At 32.1% G+C, this 19,242-nt stretch overlaps 2 protein-coding genes across 2 annotated transcripts; one reads left to right on the forward strand and one right to left on the reverse strand.

Annotated features, from left to right (window-relative positions):
* Positions 1-808: 808 nt before the first annotated feature.
* LOC108829766 (deaminated glutathione amidase, chloroplastic/cytosolic) lies at positions 809-3,263 on the reverse strand. The gene is made up of 9 exons (XM_018603365.2): positions 3,068-3,263; positions 2,348-2,484; positions 2,132-2,257; positions 1,968-2,026; positions 1,703-1,815; positions 1,523-1,615; positions 1,347-1,449; positions 1,184-1,266; positions 809-1,067 (listed from the first exon to the last, which is right to left on the reverse strand). The coding sequence occupies exons 1-9, from the start codon at positions 3,224-3,226 to the stop codon at positions 1,044-1,046; spliced, it is 897 nt and encodes a 298-aa protein (XP_018458867.2). The 5' UTR covers positions 3,227-3,263; the 3' UTR covers positions 809-1,043.
* Positions 3,264-16,337: 13,074 nt separating this feature from the next.
* LOC108826924 (probable long-chain-alcohol O-fatty-acyltransferase 7) lies at positions 16,338-17,590 on the forward strand. The gene has a single exon (XM_018600269.2). The coding sequence runs from the start codon at positions 16,474-16,476 to the stop codon at positions 17,512-17,514; it is 1,041 nt and encodes a 346-aa protein (XP_018455771.1). The 5' UTR covers positions 16,338-16,473; the 3' UTR covers positions 17,515-17,590.
* Positions 17,591-19,242: the final 1,652 nt, after the last annotated feature.

Below are 19,242 nucleotides of genomic sequence, written 5' to 3' on the forward strand. Positions count from 1 at the left end.
TCAAGGACCATAATCAAACGACCAGAGTATAAAATAGTACATTTTATCTAAAGTACTAAGGTGGTCGATATTAAAGAGGTACATTTTCTAAAGTACCATCAGGATTCTAAGAGACATGATATGTCCGAACAATACAAGATTGTTCAAGTAAGAATCCATGAACATCTATTCAGCAAGTGATGTTCAAATCAGGGGGAGTAGTATGTGTTGTACTCTTTTTTCTTAACTATGGTTTTATCCCAATGGGTTTTCCTAGTAAGGTTTTAATGAGGCAACATTAAGCATATTATGAACTCATATGGTTATGGCATCCAAGGGGGAGTGTTATAATATCCATTGTGTGGATGGACAATAACCAAGTACTTAACCAAGTACTAGACAAGTTCAACAAGTACAAGAGGAAGTGCAAGGAGGTTTACATCCGGTCTACATTGGTTCATCTACAAACCGGTCCGAGATAGAAGACTCAGTCAACCTCGTTATCATCACCTTGACCAAGTCTTCATGTATGACATCAATGTAGTCAAAAGTAGTTAATGTGTAGATTTACTTCCTTGTAAAGCATTTGTAAACCCTTCTACAAACCACTATATAATGTGGTGTTGGCTAATGAGAAATACACACAACATTCCTCACAATTCACTCTCCACATTTCACACAGATTACAACAGTTTTAAAAGATTTCAAACATTGGTTACAATCCAAACCGAACCATAGAAACTGAACCGAACCAGACCCAATAATTAGTAAAATCCGAATAGGACTTTGACGCCCCCCAAACGCCAGGCCTACTACCTACAACGACAGATCTTGAATTTCATGGACATTGGTGGATAAAGAACCCTCTTGTGTAAGAGCAATTAATCCAAACTCATCGAAGCCAATCTCAATTTTATTCTCCTTCTATTCTACTCACAATACTTATGCATGTAGACCTCAAACAATCTTTTTGTGACTAGACAACATTCATGACCTCATCTCTGTGCTCTTCTTGATCTTCTTTCCTTACAGAATGTCTCTTTATGTAGGCCTATCAGGGTTAATCAGAGATCTATGGAGACCCGTTGCTGCAAGACCAAAGAACATTGAAATATAAGATATTTTTTGTTCCCATTTGGTCCACCAAAACAGAGTTATTCTATCTCATTCATTCTGGTTTTGTCAAGTGTGTGTGTGTTTTTACCTTATCAATTGGCATTTTAGTTCTCACTGACTCGAGCAGCGAAAAATCAATATCTGCCACGGTAATGCCAGTCGAAAAACGATCTGATGGCAGCAACAGATGTATCACATTGCATCCATAAGATATCAGAAAGAGTTGTAACAAATCAGAACAAGATCCTCACCAGGTAATCTTCCAACCACAGATCCCCATGGGTCAATGATCAGTGTGTCCCCATAACTCTCTCTTTTCTCATTATGTTTTCCAGCTTGAGAAGCAGCTATTACCTAGGCAATTGAACAAAGATCAATAAAGATCAAATGTGACAGAATGGTCAAAGAAAGAGCGTAATCCACATACATAACACTGTGTTTCAATAGCTCGGGCTCGGAGAAGAATCTCCCAGTGTGCCTCCCCAGTGACCGTGGTGAAAGCTGACGGTACTAGTATAACCTACAAAAGAAACTCAGTTTTTATCACATCGTTGTTCTGGTCCAACCTCAGTTGCTAGTGTGATAACCGAATTACATAGAAGGTTACCTGAGCTTTCTGGTCGAACCTCAGTTGCTGATAAATCTTAGGAAACCTCAAATCGTAGCATACAGTAAGGCCTAAGCGCCCAATGGGACTGTCTACGGAAACAATATTCGTCCCTAAGAAAATACACGATTAATGATTCATCTGGAATACATCAGTTCTTAAGTGTTATTGATCATTGATCTTGGTGGTTGGTACTTATAAAAGTCTCGCAGGAATGCTCCACAAAAAAATCTGATAAAGAAAGATAACAAGATGGAGAGTTTACCTGGAACCGTAAAGTTGCTTTCTTTGTATGAGCTTCCACCAGGAACATCAACATCAAACCTTTCATAAAACATAAGTTGTTACTGATTTTACCCAACACAACTGAAACAGTTAGAGAAGTAAAAATATTGTTACGAAAACCAAAGGATGGTCAAAAATAGTTACAAATGCATTTTCTGATAAGTGCTTTGGATCATCCCAGTATCATCGATCACAACATGTGTATTATACAAATGGGTATCATCAAATCTTTCTTGGAAGCCTCCAAGAGACAACCATATATTTGAATCCCTGCAAAAAACATGTTACAAAGGCTATATTCAAGCAACTGTCTTAATTCATCTTAAGCGAACTTACACTAAGAGCATCATCATTACATACCTGGCGAGAGAGCAATACCGTTGCATCACTGGCCCGTCTAATGATTCAGCGATTTTCACGCTGTCTCCTGATTTCTCGCCCATATAGGAGAAGTTCTCAGGGAAGCAAATCAGCTTAGCACCAGCCAATGCTGCTTCCTTTTGTCAAACACATAAAGTAAATCCTAGAGTTAGATATTAACTAGAATTGCAAATTTTACCATGCAGTAGAAGAAGTCAGGTTCTGATATATTGGTGATTAAATGGTATACCAGTTCTTCACGCATTTGGAAACATCATTACACTATTTAAAGTATATGAAATGTCACAGCTAACCTACTCATTTTAGTGCTTAATGATTACTCATCAAGAACTCTGTTCAATTAAGTGTCTATGCAATTAGATCAATCGAGTACTAGTTCTGTGACAAGCCTCATTCGTTTCTTTGACTTCTAAGCTTTGCTTTGGTATTTTTTCTAGTTAAAGCTAACAACAACACTTGATAACTATCCATTTTCTTTCTTCACTTGAACATTCTCAGAAGACTGTTATGGAATTCTACACTTTATCTATGTCATATGCACAAACGATTATCATAAAAAAATTTATGATAAGTCAACTGGTAACATAATCAAGCAAATGATTATCATAAAAATTTTATGTAAGCAAACAATCAACTGGGGAAGGCGTTTATTTTAGTCAGGATATGAATATAGTAGAGAGATAGGGAGGATTGATTTACTTGGACGAGGCGAGAGCAGGTTCTGAAATTAGCCATCAGATCATTCACGGATGTCATCTGAACAGCCGCGACGCGAACCGTCTTCTTGACGGTAGCCATGGGAATTTGGGTGGGCAGAGAAGCTTTGGTCAAGTCGACAGAAGCACAGCAAGTGTTCATCCGCACCTGTACTTTGATATTGGATGAAAGACGATTTGATAAAATGAAACATTATACACCTGGATAATGTTGATGACTTGAACGGTAGGTGTAAAAAAAATTAATTTAGTCTTCTATGATTTTGGATGTAGTTTTTTTTTTAACAACTGAAATTTATCCATATTGTTAAAAGTTGATACAAATACACAATATATCAATGAGTCATTTAGGGGAATACACCTAAATGAAGCATAAATTAGGAGATTATCCTTCTTCAATTTTAATGTGAAACTAGATCTTGACCCGTCCAGTCGTTTATTTTAATTTGTAAAAATATTATCAATTTGTACCAATTTTGAAATTATTGGATTTATAAAGTATGGTCCACGTTCTTCGATATCATATGATTGTTATTATATTTAATGTACTTATAACATGAAAAAATACTAATACCTTAGTGTATATATATATATATATATTGCATTGTTTATGTGATATTGTAACCATAATATAGAAAATGTAATTTTTAAACTAATACTGACATGTCTATCATATTAGTGGACAACAAATCTTGTTTGAGAGAAATATATTTTTACGTATGTATTATATATAAACTATATATACCAATAAGTATAATAAATAACCAATAACTACAATGGTCCAATAAATAATGTAGTTATCAAAATGGATCATATTAACAAATTAATTAATGTGAACCAATTTTATATTAACAGTTTGATTGTTTATAGTTTATATGATATTGTAACTATAATGTAGAAAATTTTAAATTTTAAATTAATAATGACATATCTATCGTATTAATGTACAACAAATCTTGTTTGAGAAAAATATATTTTATTATAGTTATTTTTACCAATAATTATAATAAACAACCAATAATTACAATGGCCCAATAGATAATATAGTTATCAAAATGGTTCATAATAGAAAATATGACCCAATTTTATAGTAACAGTTTAATTCTAAAAGACCAAGATAGATATTATATTTGTGTTTAAACAACATTTTAATTTTTATAACTCTTCAATTCATATTTCCAAACCAAACTAAAAAGGTATTTCTACTTTAATAAGATAGACTAGATTTTTATCTGCGCTTCGAAAGCGCGGATATTATTTTTTACTTTTATAAAATATATTATTTATAATTATTGAATGTATTTATCTTAGTAAAACTTTATTTATAATAAATTCGATACATAGAGTGTCTCTGGTAAACTATGTGTTTTCTGGTTTTGTTTTATTCACTCTCCAATCAACATATTTATTTGACTTGTTGTTAAAATAAATGATTTTAGAACGCAATTGTACAATACTTTTACATTGATATTTTGTTTAAACAATGTGACATATCTCTATATTAATTAAATATTTACATTGTAATTTAAATTTGTATACAAATCAACATATTTGTGTAGTTTGTTGTTAAAAGATATGATTTTAAATACAAGTGTACAGTACTTTTATATTGATTTTTTAGTTCATATAGATTTTAAATATATTATTGCAACTGAACCAACTAATATTTTGTTAAATTGGCCCCTGAAATATATTTTATACATCGATATTTATTTTTCATAATTAGTGTTATATATTTTAGATGTATCATAATATAACTAACGATATTCAAAAGACCTAGACCGAATCAGGTTATACGGCTATTTTTGTTACAAATATCTGAACTCGTTTTAGATACATTGGTTATTTAGATATGTTTAGGTTCCTATACATCAGAACCGAATTCATCCAGATCCATAATGACTCAACACAAAATGCACACATAAGTTTATAATATTCAAGCGGGACTTAGTTTCAAAACAAAAAAAAGATACCCAAAAAAAACAACATGTACCTAAGTGGACATATAATGTTCATGTCTAACTGATTTTATAAATTAATAAAAAAAACTCTTTCAATGTGGTTGGCTAAATTAAGTGAAATAGTAAGAGTTTTTTATACATCGATATTTATTTTTCATAAATTAGTGTTATATATTTTAGATGTATCATAATATAACTAACGATATTCAAAAGACCTGGACCGAATCAGGTTATATGGCTATTTTTGTTACAAATATCCGAACTCGTTTTAGATACATTGGTTATTTAGATATTTTAGGTTCCTATACATCAGAACCGAATTCATCCAGATCCAGAATGACCCAACTCAAAATCCATATGTAAGCTTATAATATTCAAGCGAGACTTGGTTCAAAACAAAAAAAACGATACCCGAAAGGAACAACATGTATCTAAATGGTCAGATAATGTTCATGTATAAATGATTTTATAAATTAATAAAAAAACTATTTCTTTGTGTTTGGCTAAATTAAGTGAAATATAAAGAGTTTTTTTATCAAGTAAAATAATTATATGGAGTGAAAAATTAAGTGGCAATAAATGTAACATATTTTAATTATATTAATTTAAGTTATTATTTTATTCACAAAACATATCTTTGAACTATGTTTTTGGGTACATAATTTTCCACCGATTGAAACTAAAATAAAAATATTTTAGTGAAATAAACTAAACCAAATGTTTAATCATACGTAAAACCTAATTATTTAACATTTTTGATTTTATAATTGGCACAAAGTTAATATTGATTAGCTAATAAATAAAAATATGCACTTTTATTATTATTATGGTAATATAATTAATGATGTAAATTATTATTAAGGTAATATAATTAATTAAATTGTTAAACTAAGTGAAATATGGAAATACAATTAATAGGTACTACTATGCATGTATCCAAACAAATTTCATTAAGATTACTATTCAAGTTTCCAAACACTACAATTTTTTTTAATTCTCCTATTCAAGTCTCCAAACACTCTGATTTTGTACTTGAGTTTTAATAAGATAGATTGTTTACACTTTAAGGCTATATGATGATGATTTTATCCTTGATGAAGAGAGAGGAAACAGAAAAGTACTAAAAGTGGCAGAGGAGAAGAGTGGCAGATGATTTCGTAGGGCTCTTTTCGCAGAGATAGGTCTGCAAGTAGGGACCACATCAATTTTGTCCATATTGCGATTTTCAATGAGGTCACAATTGTATATCATATTAAATGATAATACAAATGTTAATATCTAATACCGTATAACATTTATTTTAGCGCTTAGAGAATATATTATCTGTTAAATGGTATTTTTTCTAATTATAAATCAGTCGATTTTAAAATGAATATATGAATCATATTATGTTCGATAATGTATAAAATTAACAGTTTAATGTAAAGAGACATTGTATTTTGTATCAAAAAATGAGTATTTACTATTATATATGTTTTATTCTTTAAACACACTACATTTATTTGTCATATATTCTCAATCATACTCACAGTGAATTACCCTTCTATTATTGTATCAGTATCAACTAACAAACAATGTATCAACTAACAAATCATGTATCAGTTTTAAAAAATCATTTATCAACTAACAAGAACTATTTTGTAACATATTTACCAACTATTTATCAATTAATGACACTCTTATTTATAACATCTAACAAAACATGTATTTCATAACAAATATAAAGTGTTTAATGAATCAATAAAATATATAACAGTAGATACTCACTCTTCGATATTAAATCATGTATAAGATAACAAAGCATGTATCATATAACAAATTAGGTATCATATAACAAATTATTTGTCAGCTAACAACAATTATCTTGTAACGTCTTCCCAACCATTTATCAACACATTATACCAACTAAGAAACGATGTATCATACAAGTTATCAGATAACAAACAAACTACCAAATCATATAACAATTAACAAACAATTTATCAGCTAACAATATGTATTTTGTAACATCTTACAAAACACTTATCTATTAGTAAAACCTTATTTGTAACATTTAACAAAAGATCAACCACATACATCAATGTAAGATTGATGATTTGCTAAAACACAACAAAAATCGGGTAATTGATAAAATTCCAACTAACATAGATATTAGCTAACAAAAAACCTATCAAATCATATAACAATTAACAAACTATTTATCAGCTAACAGTATGTATTTTGTAATATTTTACAAAACACTTAATCTATTAATGGTACTTTTTTTGTAACATCTAACAAAAGATGAACCACATACATCAATATAAAATTGAGGATTCTCTAGAACATAAAAATTAACTGGTAAAGTGATAAAATTTCGACTAGCATAAATGTTATCCAAATTTCGACTGCCAGAGATATTTTTATGAGCTCATTCAAAGACGAAAAATCAGCAAACCAAATAAAAGAAGTGTTTTCGGTTAGCCATATTTTTTCAGCTGTCAAATTTTTTTTCTTGATCGCGCTAGTTTTACTACACCAAAATTTTTATATAATATACTCATAATTGTGATTGTAAAGAGTATTGATTCAAAACTTAAAGTAGTGTATTGATATAAAAAATGAAAAATTTTGGTGATCTATGGAGTATGTGAAGTTTTACAATGAATTAAAATATAAGAAAAAAGGATGAAAAATAGAATATAAGAAAAAAAGAAAGATTAAAAACAACACAAGCCACAAGAAATAAACATAAGAGAGAGAGAGAGAGAGAGAGAGAGAGAGAAAGAGAAACTGAAATTGATTCACGTGGAAAGTAAAGAGAGAGCTAGAAGAGTAGAAGAGAGAGGGAGAGTCAGAGAAAAGCAGAGTCAGAGAAAAATCAGAAAATACCACTTGTCTGATGCATGAACTGGCACATCTATTGAACATGTGGGTCCACGGCAGAAGGGCAAAATGGAAATGAAATTTGAGAGGAAATAAGTGATGGTGGATTGCAAATTAAGAGCCCATTTAGGTGTATTGATACCAATTTTCTGTATATCTACTATTAAAACAGAAGAAATTTTTTGAAGTGTCCTTCTGTTTCAACAGTATTTACCATCATGTGCCACTGACTTATTTATAGGCTATTGTTTTCATTTAATATTTTATTTTATTTTTGTTTTTTATCTAATCATCTTTGGAATTTCTTTTTTATTTGAATTAGTTTATTAACCATTAACAACTATATTGTGGTTTCTGTAATGTTCGGTTCTACTTTAAATATTGATACTATTGTGACTATATATGTTTATAGAATGTAGAGATTCGACACCTTTTTAACCCTGCATCTCCCCAGCTCTTGTTACCCTAATTTTCTATATGTTAAACATTATATTCAGTAAATATATTGAACATGAAAATATAATCCTATTGACATGCAAATATATATGAATGAATTCAATTCTCTTCGAGCTGTATCATAAAAACACTATATATACGTATGTTTTTATTATTATTCAAATACCACGTTTTTATTTGCTTTTATATACAAAATTATCATATTTTATCAAAAAAACTAATTGAACATATATTCACATATACACACAGATTAAATAAATTATTTTAAACAGCATTTAAAAAAAACAATATTATGGATTTGCACTGGTATAAAATCCAAACTACATTATCTTATAATATCTAAACTAGAAAATTCTAAAGCTATTTGGGCCAAAAACAAAGAATTCTTGTGTAATTAAGTAAATAGGAAAGAGAGAGAAGTTGGCCCAACTTGTCACCATCGAACGCAAGAGATAAGACGATACTACCCAAGTGGCTCGTCGACTCGAGTTCCTGAGATTAGGGTGACGTAGGGTTTAGGTCTGACAGAAAGGATTTGGTGGTTCACTGTAAAGATTGCTTTTGGATTTTATAAGATTACGTTGGTAACTGATTTTACTATAGTATAAGCACGCCTCATCTCTCTCTCTACCAAATCGCTGACGCATACGGCGCATCTCCTACAAAATCCAACTAAAGATTTCCGTCCTATACATACAGAAGATTGTATAATCGATATATTGTATCGTTCTTCATCCTCTGAGCCTTTATAAAAGTGAGTTGCCCAGTTTTATCATTTCAGGAACACACAGTCGGTCAAAGTAGAGGTACAATCGAAGAAAGTCTTAAGTTTGCAGAAGCTTTTCTTCAAGGTCAGCGATCAAAACCGATTACCTTCTTAATTTTGTCTTTATCATAACTATTGTTCTATATTTAATTTGTCTTTTCAATTATGGTGAGAGTTTGCATCTATATCTAATATGTTTTTGCTAATAATTGCCAGAAGATGGGTCGCATATTTCGTCTGTGGAGAGGGGTTTGGAAGAAAAATGAAAGGCTCCACTAGCATTTCGTCCCCACCCCTGCTGATTACGGGTTCACCATGTTCATGGAATCTCCTGAGACTTTCGAGAGGGTTGAAGCAGCTGTGAGGGAACATTATGTTCTCAGAGAGTTCAGTCCGTTGGTGATAACCTACGGGATGCCTGACTGGATGTTGTTCCCTAGTGGACAGATATCACCGGTGAAAAATAACCAACACCACTGAGCTTGTGAGTGTCATGAACCGCAGGCCACCAACTAGTGATGTAACACTGCTGCTCACCGTTGGGGCTAAGAACATCTCTGAGTATCAGTTTCTATGCCGTTCTGACTTCACTATCGGATCAAAAGCTTATGTGGTCGGTGAAAATCAAAATGAAAGGGCAAAACTTACCTATGAAAGTAAGTCATTTATTAGTCATAAATTTATTGCTAATCATTTTCTACTAGTTTACTCTTTCTTCCGTTGACGTACATTTATGGTAATTTGTCTACATGATTGGTCTTTGGAGAGAGGCTTATTACATGTGAAGAAGTTATGAAGGAAATCTTTGGAAAAAGAGAAATAGTCCTCCTCCACCGAGTTGCCCTTGAGATGGGATAAGCCATTTTTTATATATATCTGATTTACAAAGTGAACCATAAAAACATGAACGTATATTCCAAATGCATTTTGGTTTTCAATTAAATTTAACTATATTACTCTAATAAAATCAGGTATAAAATCAGAACGACATTATGATACACTATCTAAGCATAACAACTTAAACCATTCGAAAACACCAATAGGGCTTTTTATTTTTAACTTAAATTATTTTAAAGTATATAAATCCTATAATATTCCTAAATATCAGTGTTTTTATATATATTCTAATTATTAATTTTCCCGTCGTGGACAAGTATATAAATATCACTCTCCATCACACCATACCTAACCATTCAAATATCAAAGCTTTTTATCGTCATCATCTCAAATGGATTCAATAATCAAATTGAGCACTTTAAGTGAGATTAAGCCCTTCAAATCTGGCTGGAGAGTTGCTGTTAAAGTGATTCATACATGGGTTTCATTCAGTCATCAGTTTGGTGCATGTCTTGAGATGGTGTTAGCCGATAAAAATGTAAGTAACACCTACTCTCTGTCGTTACTTTGATACTTTTTCTATATGATCTAAGTCGGCCAATGTTTTGTCATTTTTAGGGTGTCAAAATACATGCAATTTGCAAATAGCCACTACTGCAACGATTTGAGATGCAATGTGGTGTTGGTGAATGGAAGTTAAAGCATTAACTGCTATTTTCCCCATCTCTCCTTTTTTGTTTATCATATCTTATGTATTTTTCTGGAAAATAAAAATTACTGCTGTCAACAATGTATCATTATTATATATTGTTTATTAATGAATCATGAGGAAACAATGCATGTATATACAATAGTGTATAGATAGAATTCAGTACAGCACTTATCTTTGTTCAGATTTGTTGTAGAGTATTTCTTGATGACAACATCTTGATATTCCTGAAGCTCACAGTTTCTAATTACATGTAAATCTAAATTATTTCTGAATGAGTCTAACGTAGCTTAGATTAAACAAATTTAAGAGTTTTGAGTATAACAACAATAGCCGTGCTTACCATGTATACTTCGTTATATCCTTTCTCAGCCTTCTTATACGTTCCTTATCACTTTATGTGTGTCCCTGGCCTATAATCACAACAAAAGAGAAGAAAACATTACTATCCTGTTTCACGTTTTCAGTTTTAGAAAAATACACTAGGTTAGACGAATAACAAACAAATTTAAAAGTATATTGTCTATGTAAATGAGTAATTACACTTATCTTACGACATTGTGGAAATGTTTCACTTGATGTACAAAAGACCTTGGCTATTCCTGAATTCAAACAAAATATAAAATGATTAATCTGTTTGTAAATTTCAGTGACACCGAAATTGAATTTAACCCAAGTTTAACAAACGTACAAGTACAAAAAAGACATACCTTTGAGGTATTGATATCCATGTTGTAACTATTAAATTATAAACAGGTCGGTTAGATTCCCAGCCATCTCTACGCCTTCCATCTCAACGCCTTCCTTCCCAGACTGATCAATTGTATATTATATACATGGTTAGGTTTCTTAACAGAAAGATACAAAAAAGCAAAGACAATTTGTTTAGTAATTCAAGATATTACTCGGGGAGATAAAGGAACCACCACTGTTATTCTTGAAGCAGTCGCATCCCATGATCTATGGATCTGGCATGCTTTTTCGGATGTCCAGACACATTAAATGATATAAACGTTTTGGATCGTTCATCGGTATTCGATGATGTTGAACAAGGAAATACTCCAAAAGTGAACTTCTTCGTCAACCAACTTCCATATAATATGGCGTATTATCTAGCTGTAATTATCTATCCTTCGTATCATACTTACATCAAATCAATTAGGCTTCCTCAAAGTGAACCAGATTAGTTATTTGCATAAGTTTAAGAGGGTTGCCGGAAGGACATCGAACATGCATTCGGAGTCTTGCAGGCTCAATTTAAAATCATTCGTGAACCAGCTCGCATGTGAGACATTTCCGATTTGGCTATTATAACGAGGTCATGTATCATATTGCACAATATGATTTTTGAAGATGAACAAGTTACATATGCTCAAAATTAGACTGACTATGATCAATCTGAGGCAAGTGGATCTAATGCACCACAACCATTCTCGACTGAAGTTAATATTTTAATTTTGAAATCTTCATTGTTTTCTTTAAATGATTATAAATTATTGAAACCACTAAACATTCCACATTAAACAAAATCTTTGGTGTAAAATTTTGTTACAAAAAATATGCAAACAATCATAAAATCATATGAGTAGAAACCTCATTTAATAAATATCCATATTAAAAGTATATTATATATCTATTTTAAATTTAATTTTATATCATATACGATGATAAGATTGATTGTTTTGACTTATTACCCTAAAATGATTGCGAAGAAACAAGCGATCGTTTGATTTATATGGGCATGCCAATTTATTACATAATAGTAACTGATTTTTAGTTATTTCATATATAATTATTATTTTATTATTTCATAATATGCAGAAAAACATAAAATTAGTAATGAATATAAAATATTTATTCTGCACAAGGCGCATATCTTAACCTAAGTATGTTTCTCTTTAATAATTTTAAATCTTAAACATTTCATAAATCTTAGGTAAAAAACAAAAGAACAAAATGAGAATAAATACAAAAATCAATATTTATATCGAGTAATAACCAAAATAAAAAAACGACAAAAAGAGAAAAATATTGAAGATAGATAGGATTGTCAAGTGAACGTAATCTTTCAATAACCAAAACTAATTTTTAATTTACTAAATCATGATATAAAATGGAGCTGACATATTTTCATTGTAACCAAATAGTACGCCTAAAATTATTCGGCCTAAACGTTAAGTTTTTATGCGATAAGTAATTTTTCGATCTAGAATATTTCTTAAAATGGGAACAGCTCATCTGTAAACAAATTATGTAATTAACAAAAAAGTTTTTTAAAAATTGTTTAATGGACAAAAATATTAATTCGATCAAGAATATAAATTTATTTTTCCATACAATATTTCTTAAATAGTTTTCATATAAATTTACTTTGCGCAATGCGCAGATCTTATCCTAGTATTCTTATTAAAACTAAAAACTAACTCATCTTAAGTCAGTCGGTTTTTTTATAAATACGTATATATAGTGGAAAGTAGTGAAAACTAATATTGTATATGTTAAAATAATAAAGGGGAATTGGATATTATTTCAGTTTTATCGAATTTTTCTGTTAAAAATATATATAATTAAGTGGCCCGGAGATGATATGATATGGACTTACATTTGTAAAAAATTGTTGACATCACTATACATCTTTAGACTGGATGTGAGAAAGAGACTACATAAATTCTCTTTCTTATTAATCAATGAGCAAATTGAAAAAACAACCTTTGGAAGGTAGATTATTTACGAAGCTGTCATGCTGAGGTGGCAGTCGCATATTCACTCTCAGCTTACATTTACTAGAAATGACATTCCCATCTAAATATATTGTTGGTCTTCCTTTTAACATTAAATTATATCAAATTTTACATAGGGGCCTACTCTCCCTCATACGATAAAACTAGACAAAATAATAACTTCTATCACAGCCATACGTAATACAAACAAATAGACAAAAGTACTTAAAATAACATTTACTTAACAATGTTTTTTCTCACATTTGGCCTAACTTAACCTAACAAACAAATAGACAAACGTTCTAAGAAAGAACAATTACTTTATAAACAATTCGATGAAGAAGAGTCGGAAACCGGAATGGTAGCATTTAAACCAGGTTCTCTGATCATAAACAATTCAGTGCCTGTTTATGCAATTTGATTGTGGAATGTATCTAGCCTAATTACTTAGGCAGATTCAGTGCCGCTTTATGCAATTCAATTGTGTACTATACACATATACATATTTCAATAATCAAAACACAGTGTCCGCATAGGTTAAAAGACCATTTAACCATTTTTGCCAACCACATGAACTGCTATAAACTTAGGATCTATTTATGTTCCAGAAATATGGAAAATGCAACTCTTCTATATGCCTTTTTTTTTTTTGAACAACACTCTTCTATATGCCATGAACTCAGTTAAATTCGAACTACGTGAAGTATTTAAGTTACTATCGCAAACCAAAATTGTTCAATTCACACGAACCCATTTGAATTTGGTAAACTATTTTATGCCGGTTTATGCTCTATAAAATAAGAATGTATCTAGCCTAATTACTGGTGGTATACATCATTTAATTACGACAGATGCTGCCATAATTATTTTAGGTTAGTATATATATAGTTTTGACTATTTTACTTCTTTAAAATGCAATGTATTCCTTACATATGGTAAAATTTAAGGTGATTCAACTGATTAATACTACATTTATATGTAATATAAAATCATTGACATATATATGGTAAATGTTGTTTTCTATGCGATGATTTATGAGTGATTGACAAGCTAAATCGAACGTCTTAAATGCATTATGATACGAATATTTTCTCATAATGACTCTGTTTCTTCCTATATAAGACAAGGGAATGTGAGTCATTTTGTCATATTGCAAACCAGAGCAAAAATCTGAGATACGTAAGCAAAACAAAAAAAAATTACTATGGTTGTGATGTATCTGAGGTTCTATGATAATTTTTCTTTATAATAATACCTATATTGATGGATTATGTATACACTCAGTAGCTGATTGCTTTGCATTTTTCTAATACAGGGGTCTCTGATATTACAGAGTAGTTCATCTCAGCATTCTGAGTCTAATGATCTGACACCAGCCAAGCGCACAAGGACTCCAATCATTAATTTGGATGAGGCTTTTGATCAGACCTATGTTACAAGGTCAGTGTTAACTATAAAGGTCAAGAAGGAGAAGTTCGAAAAAGTGGCTAGATTGATACTTGGCATTATGGAACGTCAGTGCATAGGCTTATGTTTGCATTAGTGCTATGAGTTTTCTGTTTTCTTTTTTTTTCAATTTCTGGATTTTAGTTCGTTTTGTGGTTTCATTAAACCTTTTTAAAATTTGTTGTCCAATTTGTTTGAATCATGGTAATTTCAAGCCTCTGCTCTTTATGAATTTCTTTGTCTTATGCTTACTCAGTTTTTGTCTTTATTCTTATGTTCAATTGATTAGGTTGAAATCCTTTATACAATATTTACAAGTTTGCAACTAATAAAGAGCAGTTAATAATCTAAATTGTCTAATTCTAATGGAATTGTGTTATGATAATAAACCAGAAGTTCGATCCTAGAAGATGCAACCAACATGGACAACACATTCATTACAAGTTATATAGTCTTCTATAGTTTAGATTGTAAAGAGAATACTAACCTCTGTTCACTGCATTTGATGGTAAAAGTATCTTTCTTGCTTCTATAGTTTAGATTGTAAAGAGAATACTAACCTCATGCAAGCTATTTACACTTCTGCAGGTACACCAGTTGAGCCCTGAAAACAAACAGGTAGATTACATTACACATGTACACAATGTAACTTTTCACTGAGATTTTTCATCCCTAACAAACAGGTAGATTACATTACGGTTACCTGAAGAAGCAGCTGACCAGGTTTGAAGGGAATCTCAACCTCTTTGGGAGAATTATTCGAGCAGGTTGATTCTCATAACATACTTGAAAAGGCCTGCAACAGTAAAAATGATATGCAATGCTTCAAGAAAGCTTTGAGTTTTAATTATCCAGGACAACTTGAAGTTTCTTTCTAGATAATCATATGTTTTTGTTTATTTTATATGCTTTTGGCAAGGTTATTTTCGATACATTTTAAGAGACTGTTCTACAAACTAAAATTATTTTTTCTTTATTCAGTACCTAAACTATTATACTACTACCTACTAAGTGTTGACACTAACCAGAGGATAAATCGTACACTAACCAGTCCCCAATTATTCAAATGATATCAATGAATCTTAGTAAATAGCAGGAGGAAACTAACCACGAGATCTCAGTGGCATCTCTCATGCAAGCAAGATCGAGAGTTACGATCAGGAAGATGACATCCACAGTTGCATGGCTTTGCTGAAGAAGATGGCGGAAGAGTCTCTGAATGAGGATATGCGATTTCTAATGTCGAAAATACGGAGCAGCTGTCTACGTTTGTATATCGGGTTTATATATATACCTTCAAGGTTTATTAAAATTCTACAGAAGATAAAAGATAATATGTTTGTTACAACTTTACATATTTTCTACAGACATTAGATGTTTTCAAAGACGTGAGAGTTAAGACGACGAAGCAAAAGACGCAAGTAAGAGGTAGCCTCAGAAACAAGAACGTACAAGCAAACATCTTCGTCAACCTGTAAAATCACGTGCCCTCGTTACCTCTTCACTCAATCCGGATTACTTTGCTACACACCAACACCATGTTAAACATCTCTCATTGCAAAACTTATCAAAAAAAAAAAAAATTTCTCGCATTGCAAAACCTAGAAAATCAGAAAAAAAATCTGAGGTATGGAGGAAGAACTGAATAGCTTGGTGAAAGTAGGGGTTTTAACAATAATGTCGGTATCTTATTGTTACTTCTTGCCACCTAGAATCAAATCCGGGATTTTCCGTTTAGTCTCTATTCTCCCTGTATGTGTTTTGTTTCTTGTTCTTCCTCTGTTCTTGTCCTTTCCACTTTTCTCTTCCCCCGCATCGATTTTGCTAATACTTGCCGATTTGAAACTCATCCTCTTTTCCTTTGATCGAGGTCCTCTTTTTCCATTACCCTCAAATATCTTGTTATTCATCTGCTTCACCTGTCTACCCATCCAGCGTCAAAAGAACCCTAAACCTCAAGATCAATTGCGCACATGGATTTTCGCAACTAAAGTTGTACTCTTTGGTGTATTGTTACATTTATTTCACTACAAAACGCTACCTCCCATTCTGCTATTGGGTCTCTATCCACCGTTTTTATATGTTATACTTGAGGTTTCCCTAACGATCTTAAGGATTTTGTTGACTCACATTCTTAAATGCAACCTAGAGCCACATTTTAAGGAACCATACTTAGCCACGTCTCTTCAAGACTTCTGGGGACGCCGATGGAACCTCCTAGTCTCTGCAAGTCTCCGGGAAAGCGTCTACACTCCTGTGCGGCGTTTCTGCAAACGCCTAATGTTTTCAGATGATTCTGCTATGTTAATTAGTGTTTTGGTGACTTTCATAGTCTCTGGTGTGTTTCACGAAGTGCTTTTCTTCTATATAATCGGTGAGATGCCTACAGGGGAACTCGCTTTGTTCTTTGTGCTACATGGAGTTTGCACAGTTGTGGAAGTGGCGGTGAAAAGGACTACGTTTGCACAGAGGTGGGTGGTGAGTCAGATGTTATCACGGCTGCTAACGGTGGGTTTTGTGGTTGTGACCACTTGGTGGCTGTTTTTTCCTCCTTGGATTCGTAGCAACGTGACGGAGAAATGCTTCAATGAAGCCTCATTGCTACTTGATTTCCTAAGACGCAAGTTAATTTTTTTGTACCTTAAGACGCAGGTTATTTCATTGAACTAACTTAATAGTTATTGTTATTTTAATCAAATTGTTTCTTAAAATTTTGAATAAAAACATACAAAAATGTATCACATTATTACAAATTAACTGAACAAGCTTCTAAGAACAATAGTTACAAAAAGCGTTTAAAGAACAACTATGGATTTATTTGAAAAGTAATAATTATGGACATCTTGGATTTTCTGTTAAGTCTGGATCTAGCGAGTCAGTCACGTTCAGAGTTGGTTTTGTTATATCGGCTCAAGATTTTCTGTTACCGTAGCTCGGGCCTCGGTAGACAAACTTGGACGTCATTGAGAGAATAACTGGTGAGACGTGATTAGGAATTTATCCCCATTTCCATTCCATTTCTTTTTCACGATTTTATAGTTTAGTACTTCAACAATCAAAATAACAAGTTTGAAATATCGTTTTTATTTCGTATGAATTTATAGAATTTGTGGTTTGTGAAACCAAATTTTGCACTGTAGATTTCAATGAATTAAGGAAAACAAAGAATACCTTACTTTTCTTGAGGTTCAGATATTCTGCAAGAGCAATGACCAAATAAATGCAGAAAATATAGAAAAATAACAAAACAAAATTCAAAAACTAGATCTTTATTTTGAATCCGCGTAAGAGCCTTGTGATCATTACAAAAGATTATAGAATTTTCAACTGCAAAAGCTGTTAACGAGTTTTTTTTAGTTCTAACCATCTAAAATCTTAAACCTAATTGAGTCGCAGTTCGATAACAAAAGACGAAGAAGACACGAAAAATGTTTTGTTGATTTCGGACTGAACCTTGCGGAAGGCTACCTACATACCCATTTCGAAGATTAAGCCGAAAATAGTTCAATTAATAGAGTGAAACAAGAAATCAAACTGCATTTTTAGTAATCGAGTGCCAGTCATAAAAACCAAGCTTGTTGAGAATAAAGTCTAAAGTTTCTAATTGCAAAAAATTCTAAGAGATAAAAATCATCCCTTGCCCTTCTTGCCTTGCTTCCTTTTATATATGCTTCCAAGGTCGGCCGTCTTTCTTTTTTGCCTCTGATTCGAGTCTATCTCTTTGCTGAAATCTAGCTTATCCTTTGATTCATGATTATCCTGGGAACTTGACATTTATCTTCATATCAATTAAACCGTCATTGTAATTTAGGCTAATTCTCGTCTAAAAATCGTAAGTGGGCATTGGTCGCGTTTAGACCTTGTCGGACCGTTTTTTGACTTAAATGTTTTGAAGATTTCTTTCGGACATCTTTGGTACGATGTTGTTTCTACAAAATAACGAAAACCAGGCGTATAGTCGAGATAACAATAGTGTTAAGTTAACTGTTATAGTTTCATACGATTGATTCAAGATTACAAGAAAACAAGTCTTTGTTATTTTCATCGTAAAATTTCAACGGTAACTCCAATCAAGACAAAACAAGAGATAGTTCGGTTCAGACTCGAAGGAGAGAGCTATGAGAATGAGACGAGTGGAGGCCGTGGTGTCGTGGTCGCCTTGTGGCAACTTGGGTGAGGAGGAGGAGCGTCGTGGTCTCCTTGTGGCAACCTGGGAGCATCGTGGTCGCATTATGGCAACCTGGGAGCGTCGTGGTCGCCTTGTGGAAACTTGGGAGAGGAAGAGGAGCGTCGTGGTCACCTTGTTTCGACCTGGGAGCGTCGTGGTCGCCTTGTGGCAACATGGGGGCGTAGTGGTCGCCTTGTAGCGACCAGGAAGCATTGTGGTCGCCTTTTGGC

Source organism: Raphanus sativus, chromosome 9 (genome assembly GCF_000801105.2).
Source record: "Raphanus sativus cultivar WK10039 chromosome 9, ASM80110v3, whole genome shotgun sequence".
NCBI lineage: Eukaryota > Viridiplantae > Streptophyta > Magnoliopsida > Brassicales > Brassicaceae > Raphanus > Raphanus sativus.

Bases quoted from the DNA above. Each gene is read 5' to 3' on its own strand.
- LOC108829766 (XM_018603365.2), bottom strand. From the start codon at position 3,226: ATGAACACTTGCTGTGCTTCTGTCGACTTGACCAAAGCTTCTCTGCCC. The intron at 2,258-2,347 runs GTATGTAATGAT...TGTTTTTTGCAG, and splicing joins CGGTATTGCTCTCTCGCCAG to GGATTCAAATATATGGTTGT. The intron at 1,068-1,183 runs GTAAAAACACAC...TTGGTCTTGCAG, and splicing joins CTAAAATGCCAATTGATAAG to CAACGGGTCTCCATAGATCT.
- LOC108826924 (XM_018600269.2), top strand. From the start codon at position 16,474: ATGGAGGAAGAACTGAATAGCTTGGTGAAAGTAGGGGTTTTAACAATA.